The sequence below is a fragment of the Plecotus auritus genome (assembly GCF_963455305.1).
Source record: "Plecotus auritus genome assembly, chromosome: 1".
In the NCBI taxonomy this organism is placed as follows: domain Eukaryota; kingdom Metazoa; phylum Chordata; class Mammalia; order Chiroptera; family Vespertilionidae; genus Plecotus; species Plecotus auritus.
Window position 1 is genome coordinate 172,473,389 of NC_137770.1, and position 19,267 is coordinate 172,492,655.

General features: G+C 40.6%; 1 protein-coding gene across 1 annotated transcript in view; it reads right to left on the reverse strand.

Annotated features, from left to right (window-relative positions):
• The window catches only part of ARHGEF38 (Rho guanine nucleotide exchange factor 38), a gene marked incomplete at its 3' end in the record, with an annotated part of 160,928 nt that overhangs the window by 69,346 nt on the left and 72,315 nt on the right, over window positions 1-19,267 (reverse strand). Inside the window, exon 3 of the mRNA XM_080663968.1 lies at window positions 1,973-2,096. Coding sequence (XP_080520094.1) covers window positions 1,973-2,096 — 124 coding nt within the window. The remainder of the gene's footprint in view (window positions 1-1,972; window positions 2,097-19,267) is intronic.

A 19,267-nucleotide genomic window follows, 5' to 3' on the forward strand; every position in this document is an offset into this window, starting at 1 on the left:
GATTCATTTGTCATTCCTCCCTTGCATGAATTCCTCACTCCAGCTTGACTTGATCACTTCCCAAGTCCTAAATACACTTGGCATTTGGCATTTGCTGTCTATGCTTTTGTTCATGCTTCCATTCAGTCTTCCCAAGCTATACCTCACTTGTTGAAATCTGACCTATATTTTAAGCCCAAGTAATATCTTCAAGAGTCTTGCTCTGATTCCCCATCCAGGAATATTCTCTTTATCTTCTGAAGGTCTGCAGTTGTATAGAAACTACTCTGGTGGTGTATTATACTACTACCTTCAATTCAAGGAGCTGCTTGATTGCAAACTTTTGCAGGATGGAGATGAACTCTTTCATCTTTTGATATTGAGAATGCCATGCAGCATGAGTCTGTGAACATGCTGCTGCTTAATAACTATTCATTGAGTGAATTAATAAATGAATGGCTAATAGATCCAAACTAAAGAGATAATGAATGAAGTCTTCACTCTAGAAAATATTTTTACAATGTATTGGAAAATACATTAATTAAGCCAGGCTGCCACAGCAAAATAACAAAGACTGGGTGACCTACACAACAGACATCTATTTCCCATGGTTTGGGAGACTGTAGAGTCCAAGGTCAAAGTGCCAGCAGATCCAATTTCTGGTGAGGACCTCTGGTCTTTCTTCCTCTCATTAAAGGCCACTAATCCCAACATGTGGGAGCACCCGTTTGGAGTTCATCTAAACCTAAATTACCTCTCAAAGGCCCCAGCTTTAAACATCATCTCCTTGGGATCAGGGCTTCAACAAATTAATTTTGGGGGAACACAAATGTTCAGTACATAACGAGGACATTTAGTCACAAGAAATGATTGCATTTAAGCCTGTCTGTGGGAGAATCTTTTCGAGTGAATGGGCACTGTGATCTGTAAAGTCCTACAAATAGCCAGGTTGATTCACCCTTCATATAAGATCAGCCTTGTTTATTAATCTTTGGGTCATCCATAAATGCTAAACAAGATCAGTATCATGCCATTTTTATAACTCTGATTTCCACTAACAAATAAAGACACAATAGATAAAGACATAAGGTGTGTATTTGGGTCTCTGTGTCTGTCTCAAACAAAAGGATCCACATCAGACTTGTAATAGTGGCTTCTTATGGGGAAGACAGTGGCATTATAGAGGTATATCACCCCGTGTGCTCCTGAACTGTTTTGATATTTTTGTAATGAGCATATTTTACATATTATGTGGAAACAGAAAAATGATTTTAAAATCTTTTAAGAATTCTTGGCCTACATGGAACTATGTATATGAGATCCTAATGTGGCAACTGCCTTCAACGAGTTCATACACAGTATTCCTTTGGAAGCCCCAAGAACTGAAGAAAATAAAAACTTGGCTCAAGGTATTTCCAATGATAGCTCTATTGTTTTCAAAAATCTTACCAGAGTAAGAAAATAATCTTACTGTGAGAGTAAAAACATATCTGGAAAACAAATATATAGAGAAAAAAAAAAGGAAAGGCATGGAAAAAGTTGAACTTGTGTGTCTCACAAATCATATAAACTCTTCACACAAAAAGAATTTACAATCCCCAAATCAATGAATTCGTAGGCATAAATCTGAAAAACATTGTGACTAAAATCAGTAAAGCTATTAAAGTATTTAAATATTTAATTCTTTTAAGGATCGAGTACGTGTTAACCATAAAACAAAATGAGAACATCTGGAAGGCAAAGAGGTTGAAAGATTGAAAATAAAAAAGCAAATGGTGTGTTTAGTGTTACTGAGAGACTTCAGCAAATGGATATCAACCCATTTCAAAATAAATACAGAGTTTGTGTAATTACAATGAGCCTGAAGAGGGGTTTAGCGTTTATATACCTCCTGGGAAGTTGGATGAGTCAGAAACATAAAACCAAAGCAAAGGAAGGGTATTGAAATATTATTTCCTGCTGCATTGTAGAACGGAGAAGAGAATAAACATACCGATTACTTGCATGGCCGGTTCCACGTCTGCTGTGGCCTCTTCCAACAATGACAGCAGCTTGGCTGATATCTGATGCACGGATTCAATATTGCTAAACAAGCTATCCACGTCCAGCCGATCAATCTGAAGAAAAACAAACACTGAGTAGCAGCTGATAGAAAGAGACCCACTGTATTTAGGATGTTATCTCTCATAGTAAAAGCATTTATATGCCAGCCCAGGCCATTTTCATCAACCATTTCTATAAACACCCTTCTTTAGGATTTCTAGAGGAAATGTGTAGTTTTTCATGCAAGAAATTGGGATAGTGCACTTGTTATCTCTGTCTTTTTCTTTATTTTAACTAAATTTTTGTGAGTAGAGTATACATCTACATATGCTTATGAGAACCAGAGTGTGAAGAAGATGTGGGCTAGATAATTGGCATTTTTATGAACTGCCCTCCAGGAGGGTGTGTACCTAGGCATATAAATTTCGAATACTGTACTGCTCACACAGCAGAAGTCAGGCCTTCCTCTAGGCAAGAAATTAGTTTCAAAGCTGTTTTAAAACATACATGTTTTCAAACTGATGACAAGTAGTTGTGCTGAGCTGTTCCTGTTTTTTTTTTTTTTTAAAAAAAAAGAAATGTGAGTAGAAGTCTTTAACAAACATGTTCTGCTAATTAAAGATTCATCATATCATTTTGTCATGCACACCCTCAAAAACTAGTGTTATCATTCCCAGATCTTATGGCTGGTATTTATAATAATTTTCCTATTCTATCTCCATCCTTTTTTTTAAAAAAATATATATTTTATTGATATGTCACAGAGAGGAAGGGAGAGGGATAGAGAGCTAGAAACATCAATGAGAGAGAAACATCGATCAGCTGCCTCCTGCACACCCCCTACTGGGGATGTGCCCACAACCAAGGTACGTGCCCTTGACCGGAATCGAACCTGGGACCCTTCAGTCCGCAGGCCGACGCTCTATCCACTGAGCCAAACCGGTTTTGGCTATCTCCATCCTTTTATTAAGTATTTCCTGAGGACCTTGTATGTACCAAGAATTGTAACAGAAGCCATACTCTGTCAGAGGCATTGGATGATTAGTGGAAGGATGGACAGCTATCCTAATCAATCTAAGCAGAGTGTGTCTTGAGTTTGCTATATCTTGCTCAAAATCTTTATCTTGAGTTTAAGTTACATCTTGCATAATCAAACAGTATCTACTTGGGTCAGGAACAGATCAGTACAGGCTCCACTGGGCAACCACAGGGAACAGGAGTAGGTGTCTTCTACACCTGGTTTATTGTGCATGAGGTTGTAGGTGAAAAACCAAACCATCAATAATCAAGTCATGGAGGTACTTCAAAGGTGAAAAGTAGAGCTGCTGGTAAAAAACCGAGGTCAACCAAGTTCGATGTTAGAGAGTGATAGAAAGTTGAGCTAAGGATCAGAAAGAAAGAAGCTGAGAAAGTAAGGGAAACTGGCAACACTGAATCCTATATAATAAAGAGGTAATATGCAAATTGACCATCAAGCCCTCACAAGATGGCTGCCTACGACCAGGCTGGCAGGGGGGTTAGTGAGGGACAACCAAACGACTAAACAAGCAGGCTACGTGGGGCAGCCAAACCAGTGGGTGGGGGGGGGGGGGGGCTTCAGGGGACAACCAGGCCGGAGGAGGGGGGGTTGTGAAGGGCAACCAGGCAGGTCGGTGGAGGGGGCAGTTGGGGGTGACCAGACCAGCAGGGAGGGCAGTAAGGGGTGACCAGGCTGGCATGCAGAGGCAGTGAGGGGGCGATCAGGCCAACGGGGGCGGGGAAGGGGGGCAGTTAGAGGAGACCAGGCAGGCAGGCAGGTGAACGATTAGGAGCCAGCAGTCCAGGGTTATAAGAGGGATAGGGCCTAAATGGGCAGTTAGACATTCCCCGAGAGGTCCTGGATTGGAGAGGGTGCAGGCTGGGCTGAGGGGACCACCCCCATGCATGAATTTCATGCACCGGGCCTCTAGTATAGAATAAGAGACAGACTTGTAGGAATTTCTGAAGATGATGTCCAACAACTGCAGCTTCCTTCTCATGCTCTCAGCATCAGTTTCATTGGGTGTGCTAGATCCATTTAGTGGGGAGGGAGGAGGCAGGCACCCATCTTCTCTTGTCCTTTTTGACATTGAACCATCTATTGTTCCCCATACTGGACATGGATAATATTGATAAGGATATTCTGTTATTGAGCATAGAAGCACCACTTAACATTGAGCCTTGTTTAAAATTTGGTGACTATGTCAGTTATTTCTTATGCAATATGGTCTGACTGTACATGTTTTTTCAACCATCTTGGGAAACTCCTCACTTTTCTTTCATCAGTCTTGACCTTAATAAAACTTCCAGGCTCATTTGTAATCAAATTCTATGTGATTGTATGTAATGAGTTTATTTCGATATAGTGCTATACAACTTTTTTCCTGTTTTTATGTATCCTGAAATTATCTTTATCTCTATAGTACAGTATTACATTGCAATCATTATTAGCTCATAGGGTCTTTAACTCAGTATCTCACAAAATGTTCCTTCATTAAGCACCCACTTTAACAGGATAGGGCACATGTGGCTCTTCTGCTTAAAATCTATGATATTATTATATGAACTACCTAAAAGCAGATGATGGTTCTATGTCTCTTTGCTAATAGTTTTTTTTTTCACTGTCTAAATCTATATAATGGCTTGTCTCATAGAGGAGAACACTGGAATAGGTTAGATTTTGTTGCTATAGCAAGCTCAAATTGTGTCAGTCAGTGTCAACCATCTGCTACAGCTAATACTTTTAAATGGCTAAAATGTCACATAACTCTGAGTACCATGGATTGAATGAATTATTTATTCTGAGTTGTTTTATTCTTTGGTCATTAATTGAATCACAAAGGTGTACCTTTGCCTAGTGCAAAATGTTTCCCAAAAGTTGTGTATGTATCAAATTTTTGTAGGTTGAGTTATTTTAGATGTACTAGTAAAATATTTCTTAAAATCATATTTGAAATGAATCCTTCTAATATGTAAAATTTCATCCCTAATTTACCTGCTTTATAAGATTACATGTAGTTCATACAGTGTACCCTATTATTATTTCATTTTGTTGTGGAAACTTCATTCTGAGGAACTTAAAGTATTCCGTATTTATTATTTCATATATCTTGCCAACTTCTCTGTAAAATATATACAGTTTGAATGCAGAGAAACTCATGCAGAATGAAGAAAGGTATCATGCTTAAAATGATGAAATTCAGGAAAGAGCTAGAACTGGAAATTGACCTTTTAGTGCTATGCCTTCATCAATTACCAGCAAATATTATGAATAGAATACTTTGCCATCACTGTTTGGATTTTGTTCTTTTGTTTCTGAATTTTTCACTAAGTTGTCACTTTTATAATTTATTTCCCAAGGTCAGAATCTTGTATATCTAATTTAGATTTTAAATTCAGTTAGCAAGGATCTAATTCTATATCCATCTCTAATCTTAGCTCAATGCAACAAATATTAAATAACAAAACAGGTTTTTATTTCATTTCTATCTGAAAGATAGAATGAATTCACAGTCAGTCACTGCTATGCCAAGGGACAAACAAAGGTCTGGTCCAAATAAGCTTTTAAAACTGGTAGATGATTTTATAATTACTGATATAAATTCAAGGAATCATTTATGTACACTTACTACTAAACATTTACTAGGAAGAGGAAATGCTCTAAGAGTTTAAGTTGAGTTATATTTTAAATGGATTAAAAATTCATTATTTTAAAAAAAGATTTAATTTGGGCATACATTATTCTATATATAATAATTTAAATGTACAAAACAGAAAATTAAAGGTCAGTGTTTTTGGTGATAATTCTTTGATTTACACAAATATTCATCACAGAATCTATATCAAATAGCAAGTTCCCATTACATTTAAATAATTTTTGCTGAACATACAGTTGCATGTATCCAAAACCACTCAGGTAAAAATGTCTAAGTACAGGAAAACATCTATAAAACTTTGTCAATTCAGAGACTGTAATCATTGCTATAGAATTACTTTGCACCTGACAAGCATCGTACACTCCTGTTTTCCAAAACATTCCTTGCACTTACCCGCATTTACATCCTAGCCCAAACTCTTCCCTTTCCTCACAAATGCTTTGCCCTCATATTACTTTACCACATTCTACCATCTGAAATGGAATATGATAATGATAGTGTTTGTCCATTAGCTTTGTACTTGTCTCTGCCCTATCGGTTGCATTTTTGGGGAAAGCCGCAGCACCTCTATCCGATCAGGTGGAACTGTCAGTCATGATGCCCTTCCCCCTATCCCACTCCCTACAGGGATGGACATGTGACACAGCTGGCCACCGAGAATGGGCAGGTTCCCCAGCAGAGCTAATGAGACGCCTCACTGGTTTTTAATACATGGTCACTGGGAAATAGAAAGGCTTGGCTTGTAAGCCCTCCGTATGTAAGTTTCTGTCTTCAGCAGTCATCTTTGTGCAGAGTTTGAATGAGACAAAATCAACAAAGAGAAGGAAGCTAAGCCTGACAACCTCATTTTAGTTCCTGGATCAACCTCATCTGAAGCCAGACATCCTTACTACAGAAGCTGATGAAATGCCTTTTTATTTCCTCGAGTTTAAATTTGGTTACCTATAACCAATAAAGGACTTGTACACTTTTCTTTATTTCTGGCCGAAATCTCACTTCCCCTAAGAAACCTTTCCTGCTCCCTTGGTTAGAACTAACCTCTCCCTCTCCTGACCTTCCATGACACCTGCTTCATGTTACTCAGTGCTTATATTGAAGCTCATTATCTAGATCAGAGATATCACTCATTAACCTGTCTCCATGTCAAGCCTGGAGATCCTCCAGGGCATTTGTCTGTGTGCATTATTTGAATACACCACGGTGTCTAATCCAGTGATGGGCCCACACCTAGTTACTCAATAAAAGTGTGACAATTTGAATTGAATCACTACAATTCATATTATCTATTTACACTGTGGAAGCCATCAATAAAATGTTATTTGTAATCACTCTATTGGACTCTGAATAGGAAGTATGCAGAGATCAAAAGTGGTTTAAAGAAAGAAATCAAAATCACCTAATTTGGTTGTTCAAAATATCATATTAAGTGAATATTTTATAATTTTCTACTTAATTTTATCAAAAAAGACAAACTGTTGTGCTCAGTTGGGCCATTAGTGTATTTAGAAAATATGCTGACAGGCCAAACTTCCCTTTAATTTACACTTGGGAAATCACTGTTTATTGTTTTCTGTTTAAGGAGCCTGAGGCACCCGGCTGGAGCCACAGGGAGGAATAACCAAACATTCTTAGTTCCATGTGTTGTGGAGACTTCCAACCAAGAACACCTTTAAAAGCAAACACTGAAAAGACATCTAGGAATAATATTTTTTAATAAACAATTAACATAAAAGTCATTTATGCCTATTGTAGAAAATTAAAGATTGATAAATAAGTGAAAGAAAGAAAGAGAGAGAAAGAAAGAAAGGAAGGAAGGAAGAAAGGAAGAGAGAAAGGGAAAGACTCAGTGGTTGAGCGTAGACCTATGAACCAGGAAGTCACAGCTTGATTCCTGGTCTGGGCACATGCCCTGGTTGTGGGCTCAATCACCAGTAGGGGGTATGCAGGAGGCAGCCGATCAATGATTCTCTTTTCATCATTGGTGTTTCTATTTCTCTCCCTTTCCCTTCCTCTCTGAAATCAATAAAAATACATTAAAAAACAACAACAAAACTCTCAGTTGAATAATACTGTTCTGACCTCACGTTGGAAATCTATTTTTAGGCTTCTAATTTGACAATCAAAATCACTCAACTTTAAAGTTTCAGATATATATATATATATATATATATATATATATATATAACTGTAAAAAACAGAAGCATATTTATAACTGTAAAAAACAGAAGAAAATAAATAGCATCACTTTTTGTTGTTGTTAATCCTCACCCGAGGATATTTTCCCATTGACTCTTCTTTTAGAGAGAATGGAAGGGAGGGGAGAGACAGAATCATTGATGTGAGACAGACACATCAATTAGTTGCGTCCTGAATTCATCCAGACAGGGGATGGAGTCTGTAACCAAGTTACATGCCCTTGACCAAGGACCCTTCAGTCTGCAGGCCAATGCTCTACCCACTGAACCAAACCAGCTAGAGCAAATAGCATCACTTTTGAATGCCATAGTGATCACCACCAACAAAATGCTTCTCTGGAATTTGCTTCCAAAAAGAGACTTCAATGTTTCTATTGGGTGTGGCTTGGCAATAAATCTAGGTTCAACATAGGGGCCAATTCCAGACTCTACTAGAAATCGATGTAAGGGAAATCCACCTTGGATATCATTTGTCTTAGATTAGCAGAGCCTTTGTCCCTCTACCCCTTCCAGAAGGCAGTTCCATTAGGACAGAATGGCATACCCCGTTCCAAGTGGAACTGCCTTCCAGAAGGGGTAAATTCCACAGCATCACAAGGCCTGGCTGCATTCCCTAAGGTAGTGTGCTCCATTATTAACGATGAAGCCTTGTCAATCCAGTGATATAAAGACTGCAACTTTAACAAGTAAGGTGAGAGTGGTAGAACGTTGAAAATGTATTTTAAAAAACTGCAAGAAGTGGCGACCCATTGGACATATTCTGAAAGGAAAGAATTAAGTCTTGTTTTGTTTTTTTAGGGAGGCAACTGAGAAAGGGAATTGTAGCAAGTGGAAAGAGATGTTGGCAGAAGGGCCTGGCAACTGCAGGGCTAGAATAATTATCTAATTACTATGGCATTTACTCAGTTGGCCTCTAGATTACAAAGCTTTTCAGTGTAAACTAGCCATTATTTCATCAGGTTTCACAAAACTACTGATTTGCATGTGTGAAAATTCCTGCTGTGAAACTAGATTCTAAACTGGCTAATTGAGTCAAACTACAAGTTGAATCGATATCACTGCCAGACAGCAATTCTTTTAATTAATCTTGAGGCTAAATGTCCAAGTTACCTGATAACTGCCCCAAAACATTCCAGGCCAGGAGGCATTAAGGGGGACTGACCTATGTCACCGCAGAAATGTCAGTCTCTTTACAGAGAGTAAGGTTGGGACTCCGGGACAGACATCTCAGCATGTGCCAGAGGATGAGCAGAGCTAACAGAGGTGAATAAAGGGCAGACCAGAGACTGTGGTCAAATTTGAGAAGTTCCTGAAGTCTTGAGAAAGAGGATTGATCCCTACCTAGAAAGAGAATTGAACTCTGGGCGGTCTGGCTCAGAGGTTGGAGCATCTGCCCTCTGACTGAATAAGTTCAGGTTCGATTCCAGTCAAGGGCACTGACCTTGGTTGCAGGCTCAATCGGGGTGCGTGCAGGAGGTAATTATCATTCCATGTGTCTCTCACAAAGATGTTTCTCCCTCTGTCTCTCCCCCTCCCTTCCACTATCTCTAAAAATCAGTGGAAAAAATATCCTCGGGTGAGGATTAACAAAACAAAAAACAGAGAGAGAGAGAGAGAGAGAGAGAGAGAGAGAGAGAGAGAGAGAGAGTTGAGAAATCCATCCCAAAGTTTGTTTGACTAAAAATAAAAAGTAAAGTGCTTATATTGATATCCTTGGATAAAAGGTATAGAGTTGACCAAGGGTCCTTGCCTTTGGTTCTCTTATCTGCCTAGACACAGGATCACAGTTACTTGGGGGGGGGGGGGGGGTGGTGGTGGGGAGGAGTGTTGGAGGTGGTATTCAGGTTTGCTATCCTTTCCTCCTTAGAATTTTATATGAAACTAGTGGCCTGGTGCACAAAATTCGTGCATGGGGGGGGGGGTCCCTCAGCCCAGCCTGCACCCTCTCCAATCAGACATCCCTCTCACAATCTGGGACCGCTGGCTCCTAACCGCTCACCTGCCTGCCTGCCTGATCACCCCTAACTGCCTCTGCCTGCCTGCCTGCCAGATCGCCCCTAACTGCCCTCCCTTGCTGGCCTGATCTCACCCCCAACGGCCATCCCCTGCTGGCCTGATCTTGCCCCCAACTGCCCTCCCCTGCCTGCCTGATCACCCCTAACTGCCCTCCCCTGCTGGCCTGGTTGCCCCCAACTGCCCTCCCCTGCAGGCCTGATCTCACCCCCAACTGCCCTCCCCTGCTGGCCTGATTGCCCCTAATGGCCTCTGCCTCAGCCCCCACCACCATGGCTTTGTTGGGAAGGAAGTAAGACATCCGGAAGATGGCTAGTTTATTAATTAGCATATTACCATTTTAGTAGTATAGATAGATTATATAGGATGTGATTGCTTAAATGGGGGTGGGGGGAGCCATTTTCATCAGGAGGAGATGCTCTTGGCAGACAAATATAATCCCTAAATCTGGACTGATAGCCAGCACCATATTCACTATACTGCTAAACTGGTCATTGAAAAATTGAACTGCTTTTTCACACCTTACACAAAACAGCTGTTGCCCTGAAAACCCCTCCTCAGCCCCCACCTTAGGTTCTGCCTTTGCAGTTCACCCAGATTAGGTTCTGATTGGTCGGTTTCTATGCCAGTCAGCATCAAAAGCTCCACCTCCTAGGCAGTCATTGGCTCCTAGCACTTTACCCAGATTTGGTTCTGATTGGTCAGTTTCTATGCCAGTCAGTATCAAAAGCTCCATCTCCTAGGCAGCCATTGGCTCCTCACACTTCACCCAAATTTGGTTCTGATTGGTCGGTTTCTATGCCATTCAGCGCCCAAAGCTCCGCCTCCTAGGCAGCCATTGGCTCCTCACACTTCACCCAAATTTGGTTCTGATTGGTTGGTTTCTATGCCAGACAGCATCTCCGAGCCTATCAATGGGCCTGATCAGAGAGGCAGAACTGATCAGCAGCCCCAGCCGAGGCCTGAGAGAAAGAGAGGCACAGCTGCTGGCCAGGCCCCAAGAGAAAGAGAGAGGCAAGGGCTGATCAACAGCAGCCATGGAGGCCATGGATCAGACCCTGCTTCTCTCTCCAGGCCTGTCTCTGGGCCTGATCCGCAGCCCCCTCAGCAGTCAGTGCTGGGTCGTGGCACCCGCAGCTGTGGGCAGTCAATGCTGGGTTGCCACAGCGACCCAGCACTGACTTCCAGTTGATTGAGCCTTCTGTCATTTTGGATGTTATGGACCCTGGGTTTTCATATATTAGGATGCTCAGCGGACAAATAGTACTGCTAGGTATAGACTTCTGAGCTGAAGATCCATTAAATTTTGTGATCCTTTAGAAATTCTAAAGAAAAAGTAGAAAAGAAATATGAGTTATATTGTCAAAACACAGGATAAAGTAATTTGGAAACAAACAACCAGTGAGATTAGAAAAAAAAATTTTATGCATCCAAATCAACCAAAAAAGTATATTTAAGGCTCTGGGCTGAGGACAATGAATAGGATAAACATTTTTGTGCTTTTGTTAGGGGCAGAAATAGAATATTGGGGATTAGCTATAGTTATAACAAACATGAATCATGCCCTTTTAACCTTGATTGTTTTATTCTAATTAAAGAAAGCACACTGTAGCCTGGCCAGGAGTTTTAAACCCTCCTCCCCCTCCACCCAGGACCTGGGACTCAATCTTGGACCTGGGAGTCAAGGAAAGACTAACAACCTTGTTACCAGAACAATGGAGTCCATCCCACATTGCCTGTAACCTGCAACCATTTATACCCATTCTTATTCCTTTTGCCTACTCCCCCAGGTAATTCTTGTCCTATCCAGTATAAGCAGCTGGCTTATAGGAGGGTGCAGAGCAGATTTTTGTAGGTGACCTGCTGCTCTCCCATACTGCCGGCATTATTGGAATAAATGTTCATATATGATTCAACCTTCTCTCTGCTTAATTGGCTTAAGGAGTGACAGGCAGCCCGAACCCCTTGGTTGTCCGATTTCACTTGATTGATCACTTGAGTACTTACTGTCTGTGAGAGTGTGTGCATGTATATACACGTGTGTGTTTATTCTTTCTTTTTCTTGCATATTTCAAACTCAAATTTGATGAGGAATGAAAAACAACCAGCAGACAGCCAACCATCTAAATAAATCTCTTAACCTGTCAACAGAACATCTATTTCCTTTAGATCAATATCTGATAGAAACAAATGATATTAGAAATTGCTTGCTAAACATTTACAAATTATTTTTTCACTTCATAACACAATTTACAAAGTTCAAAGTTTTAATAATACAAGCAAAGACTAGGAAAGTCCTCAATTTTCTAAAAATAATTTTGAAAAGGTAGAAGAGATTTGAAAGGGAATAAAAGACACAACATTTGCTTGAGATGACAAATATAGGAAGAAAAGAAGTGTGGGAGAAAAGAAGTGTGGAAAAAAAAGATATGGTGGGCAGGTATGTAATGGTGACCTGGTATAAAGCAGGAACTAGGGACAAAACTGCCGGAGAGAGAACAAATACCCAGGAAGTCTATCTGTGTAATAAATTCTGGAGTTTCTCAGGTTTGGGCATTCCACAACTGGCATTCCCACACATTCTCCCTCAGGAAATCTCACTTATTTTGGGCACTCTGATCACCATGTCTAGATTAATCATGACTCTGCTTAAAATTTTCACTAGTTTTCCATCCCAAATGCATAAAGTTGGTACTTCTGGCATGCGGTCTCCATGATCCTGTCTCTCACACTTATCTCCAGCAACTTGGTGCTCCAGGCACATACCCAGCCACTGCATCTCCTGTTTCCTTCCTCAGGCTATTTCCTTGGAATCCAAGAATGGGAGTCAAAATACAACAGAAAGTTAAAACCAAATACTTCTTGCCTCAATTTCCCTTGGAGTGTCAATTTCTTAAAATACCAAATTCCAAAGTGAGTATGAGATGTTTTGTCATGTGAGAACTTAAAAAAGCAAATCTCAGTGAACTGTTTTAAAATCACCTATGTGGACCTCATGCCTGAGAAACCTAAAGGAGACTGTGGCAGTAGTAAAGTGGTGGCCAACTTGGGAGGAACTTGCACTCCCTCACCCTTTGGGGATAAATGATGCATGAATGTTTCCCATGGACAGGAGGTGTCCCCCATGCAGGAGGGAGCTGGTGTGAGCTCATCTCTGATTCTGCCTTCAGGACTGAAGGGCAGAATGAGGAGGTAAACCCTGATGTTGAGGAGCTGAGGAGAGAGTTACAGGCCACCATCTAGAAGAGATTCAGTCGGGATCAAGTGACCTTCAGGAGAGAATGTCCCACCCCCTATCACCACTGTCATGGAAATTTACACACACACACACACACACACACACACACACACACACACACACACACATACGGGAAGCATGATTACATATGGAAGGCCCACAGAATGAAAAGCCAGTCTATGATGGCACCAGTCCAAGTGGATCTAACCCTCTTCCCTCAACTTGCCTCCCACCCATCCTCCCCAAGGTCCGCAGCTGGCTGGGGCCTGGTGTCTGGGGATGAGAAGAGCAACAATGGGAGGAGAAACAGCAGGAAGCCACCCACACTCCCTCCTCCCACTGCAGGGTTCCCCGTGAAGCAGGCCTACCAAAGTACAAATTAGTATCTGACTGATATCCTAATGTGTGAAATGAGACTGTCTGTCTCGGGTCTATTATGTAAGAGAAAAAAAGTCATAGGCCTGCCACAGTTTTCATCTAGAGGCAGAAAGCACAATGGAACCTCACTTCTCGAACTTAATTCATTCCAGAAGGCTGTTTGAAAACCAAGTCATTTTTTCCCATTAGAAATCATGTAAATGGAATTCATCCATTCCAGACCCCAAATGATTCCCTGTTTTAACCTTTCTTAAATACAGTACATGTCTAATGTATTGTTTAATCTATAAACACTTTTAAAAAACAAAAAGGACATGAAATGTAAATGAAAATTTAACAAACAGAAAAGAAAATGAACAGTAAAAAATGAAAATTTAACAATAATAATAAGCAGTAACAAAAGCAAAAAACCACAAAAATATTCACAGCGCGATATCCTGAGATTTTAACAGTGGTAAACTGACTCATATTCCTTTGTTTGTCACCTGAGAGACTTGTGGCTGATATGATAGCTATCAGCATGACAAAGGTTGTCAGGTTGAGAAGCAAATTGTTTGAGATGGGTGATGTTCGAGAATCGAGGTTTGACTGTAATTCCCCACCATGAAGTTCATGGATGTTCCTCATAGCATTGTGCCACACTCCGAATCCCAAGAACCACACAGAAAGAGGAAGGAAGCAAGAGTGAGTGTTGATTTTAGAAATCAGAGCCAGTCCCCACATTTTTAAATTGCTTGTAATTTCTCACTTCTCTCACTTTTCAGAAACTACCTCTTTGTTAAGAACCCAAGGTGCCCAGCCAGCCCCGTGTCCTTAAGCCACCTGTGATCCAGAAGAGACTCAACACGCAGCAGAGTTTGGCTGTCACAGGGTATGCCCAGAATGATGGAAACAAGAATGAGCCTTGGAGTGGGGGAGGTGCAGGTCATTGGAAATTCCATGTATTAACTGTGCCACCAAATTCCAGACTCCAAATCTCAGGGTCACTTAGGTCACTCCTCTGTCACCCTGACCTCAGGTACCGATAGATTAACCACATAATCTCCAACATGCAGTGAGCCCTTTTTGGAACTTCATGAAACACTGTCCAGTTTCACTTTGTGCCTCTGAAAAGGCTTTTAAGTTCATCTTTATTCCCTATTCCCCTAATTAGCTTGCCTGATACTTAAATTTTTCCAAAAATGTAAGTTTTATGGCGCTTACAACACAATGGTCACCTCCCTTCCTTTAAAACATTCAGTTCTTCCCAGATGCCTACAGAAAAGACCCCAAATTCCTCATACTGGCAGTTTTGTCTGGCCAAGACCTTGTCTTACTCCAATTATTTTTATTCTTTTTTTAAAAAATATATTTTATTGAATTTTACAGAGAGGAAAGGGATAGAGAGTTAGAAACATCGATGAGAGAGAAACATCAATCAGCTGCCTCCTGCACACCCCCTATTGGGGATGTGCCTGCAACCAAGGTACATGCCCTTGACCAGAATCGAACCTGGGACCCTTGAGTCCACAGGCTAATGCTCTAGCCACTAAGCCAAACCAGTTAGGGCCAATTATTTTTATTCTTATAAGAACCATCTGCTCCAGTCAAAAGGAATGGCTTGCTCTCAGACTTGCCACACACCAGCTCACTCACCACATTGGCTCCTGTGGTTCTCTGCTCTTGGCCTCTTGCACTGCTGTCCTGACCCTGCCTTTGCCTAACCAGTGTTCACCTGGGGCAAAGTCTATCCCTTCTCCAGGACTTCCCAGACCACTTGCCCACCATTCATAAACACTCAATAGCTATTTCTGCTCATGTTCCAGGCACTGTAGTAGGTGCTGGGGACTGGAGATACAGCAGTGACAAAAATGAGACAAAACTTTGTGTTCCATATTGGAGACAAGTAAATGAGATAAATAAGTAAATTACACAGTATGTAAATATATAGTGAAAATGTGATAGGGATAATCCAGCAGGGAAGGGGGCATAGGGAATTGGGGGGAAACTACAGCACTGGGATGCTCACCCACAACACTTTGGTACTAAAAGTTCTTGTGCACATTGAAGGCCTTCTACTGCAAGAAATTTGATTCTCTATTTAAAGGTGTTCTCTGATCACAGATGCCTACTCTGTCTACACACAGGGCAGTCTAGAGTACCAGGAATGAACACTTCTGTAGCATCCCTCAACCAATGTGGATGAATACCCCTCATGGGGAACTACTCTGAGGTATGTTCTGTATAGTGTCCTAGGGCTCCCAATGAGATATCAGCTTCAGGTCACAGGAGTAATCTGCTCATGTATGCACCCTATATTGTCTTCCTTTCCTTCTCGGTCTCATTTCCCCATTTCTTTACAGCTGTTCCAGGGGATCAGCTCCCAAATAAATGACTTGCTCTACAATGCTTTTATCTGGATCTGCTCACAAGCCAGTATAAGACAGAGTGATGTTTCACTGAGTAAAGGCTTGAAGAGGTAAAGGAGCAAGCCCTTCTTGGGGCAGAGGAGTCAAGGCAAAGAAAACAACAGAGCAAAGGTCTTGAATCAGTAGTGTTCCTGGCTTGTTCAAGGAACACTGACAAGGCCAGGTGAGGTCAGAGAGAGGGAGGGGCCAGCTCATACTGGACCTCGTAGATCATCATAAGAATGTTAGGTTTTAATCAGAGTGAGATGAGAAGCCATTGGAAGGGACTGGAAGAGGGACATGATCTGACTGATAGCTTAATATATTTTTGTTGATTTCAGAGAGGAAGGGAGAGAGAGAGAGAGAGAGAGAGAGATAGAAACATCAATGATAAGAGAGAATCATTGATCAGCTGCCTCCTGCACACCCCCAACTGGGGATTGAGCCCCACAACCCTGGCATGTGCCCTTGATGGGAATCGATCCCGGGACCTTTCAGTCTGCGGGTTGACACTCTATCCACTGAGCCAAACCAGCTAGGGCTGACTGAAATTTTAAAAAGAATCACTCTGGCATGAAAGCAGATCAGATTCTCAACCGAGTGAATGTAGTAGACAAAAGAGAGAAGAGGGCCACAGTCTGAGCCCTAATCTACTTGAGTGTTTAGAAATAAGAACCAATTAGCAAAGGAGCCTGAGAAGGAGCAGTTGGATCTGTTGGAGGGAAACCAGGTGTATATGGAGTCGTGGAAGACAGAGAAGAAAGTTGTTCTTTCCAATGCTGTTAACAGGTCAGGAAGTGAGTGCCTCATTCTGCTAATGCCAGGCAATTGTTTGCTGCATAACTAATTAGCATAGCTAATCATGAACTGCCTTCTGTCACCATCATTTCTAGCATCGCCTTGAAATATATCTTTGATTGTTATTTGGCTTTTTATGTGTTTATATGTCATTTTCTTGACCAGATTATAAACTCTTCTAGGGGAGGACTATCACATAAATTTCCTTGATTCCCACACAGAATTCAGCAGAGGGCATTCATGTAATAGACACTTGACAAACATTTAATCTTTTAATTTGCGTATTCCACTGAAATATCACATTCTTCATGAAATATAGCCTAGTTAATCTGTCTGGAAGTGATCTGTCCCTTCTGTGAACTCTACTTTTAGAACTTATTTTCTGCACTAATAATTATTGTTTTGCATTTTCCATTGCCACCTCTAACTAGAGATTCATAATCTTTGGAGGGCAAGGGATGAATTTCACATGTCTTAATATACTCTAAATGGCAAACAATGAATTAATTAGTTGACTCATATAATCTTGAACCTTGTCTCTATCTAAAGTGCCTTAAATAATGCTTATTAATAAATACCTGTTTCCCCAATATGTGCTTCCTTTCTGACCCAGAATTTATTCTTTGGAGCCTGAGATTTCTGGCCCTGCACAGCTACGTTGCTCTAAGGCTGAGGAAAGCTGCCATTCCATTAGAGAGGTTTATGGCATCATTAAAATAATCACAGCCACTGAAATTTGTTGTTTATTTTCACAAATAAAACTAAATTAAAATAATGGTTTATACATCTCAGTTTCAAGAAGGAAATGATAAGCAAAAGGTCATGTGGCCCAGGCTACAGGCATGACTATCCTGAATATTAAAATAGATCTGTATATGACATTTCACTTTTCCAACTCTGGGCATTCCAATGCCTGCATGAACTGGAAAATGCACTCATTTATCTCCTCATTTGGTCCAGCAGGTTTTGATCTGGAATATATATATATATATATATATATATATATAGAGAGAGAGAGAGAGAGAGAGAGAGAGAGAGAGAGAGAGAAAGAGAGAGAGATATTATAAAAATTAGAGAAAACTGAAATTGCTCTAAAATGGATCATATGAGGTCCTTATAAATGGAACAACACAGAGGAGAGTTTTCATTATAAAACTGCAATACAAGGATAAAAAGAAAGAAAGAGATCCCTCCATTTTTGAGCTGAGGCTTTCTAAACAAGAGATTCCTACTCACAAATAGAAGTTTCACATGCTAGAATATTGATGTATTACTTCCATACCCAGCTAAATGTGAATCCAATTTGACAGCAAACTTCATGTCTTCCAAGATGACTAAACAGAAATGTCCTCTCAGGGGAAATGGGAAAGTGAAGCACAATGGTTTGGTGTCAACACTAAATAATGAGGTTAGTTAGAAATGTTATATTGTGATTGGCAGCACCATTACTTGTGTGGTTTTTATTTTTAAATTTAACATTTTACAACTATAATCTTCAACACATAAGAACTGCATCAAGGTCTAACCTGCGTATGATCATGGGATTCTTCAATGTGATATGACCTTATTAACCATGAAAATGAGTAGTTTTAAAGAACTGGAGACTCAAATCAAACTTCCAGCAAAAGCTGCCTAGAAAAAAAAAAACAGAGCTCAAATAGGAATTTTAGTCACTATAGTAATGAAAAATCTGAGAAATTAAAGCAATTCTTGCCAACTATAATTGAGATATGGGGAACAACAAATGACTCAGAAGAAATACACTTGGAGAGAGGTGTTAGCTAATGCTCTGGTGGTAACTGTATTGCTTTTGTCTTCATGTCATCAGTCTGGCTTTGATCTCTGCACTCGTGAAGTCTGTGAGGTCCTGTGACTGAGGGGTTTGACCTCAGGAAGTGCTGGACACTACAGGGGAAGAGGCTGGACTCAGTAGAATGTGGAAGTGGAGACAGGGACTTAATTGGATTTTTCCTGGTTTGTTTTAGAAACTAGAAAGATTTCTAGTATTCTGTCAATCACATGAGAGAGAGAATACACAGGAGATTACTTTACCCACAAAGTTTCTCCTAAGCAACTGAATGGGTATCTTTATACTAAAAATGCAGTGTGTACCTCTCTGTGATCACAATAAGAAGGGAATTAATTAGAAAGCTTTGGAGAGTAAAGAAGGGAAAGAGTGAGAAGAAAAGTTTTTATCCTTATACATAAAACGTCATCAGAAAAATGCAAATTAAAACAACAACAAAATACCAATATACCTAGAATGTCCCAAATCCAGAACACAGGCAACCCCAAATGCTGATAAGGATGTGGAGTAACAAGAACTTCCAATCATGGCTGGTTGGAATGCAAAACGATACAGCCATTTTGGAAAGCAGTTTCACAGCTTCTTACAAAACTAAACATACTTTTTAAAAAATATTTTTTATTGTTTAAAGTATTACATATATTAGTACATATATCTCCTTTATTTTTCCCCGTTGACCTTCCCCCAGCCTCCCCTATCCTCTGTCGCATGCCCTCATCCCATGCCTGCCTCCCCCCGGCCCCCGCCCCCGCCCC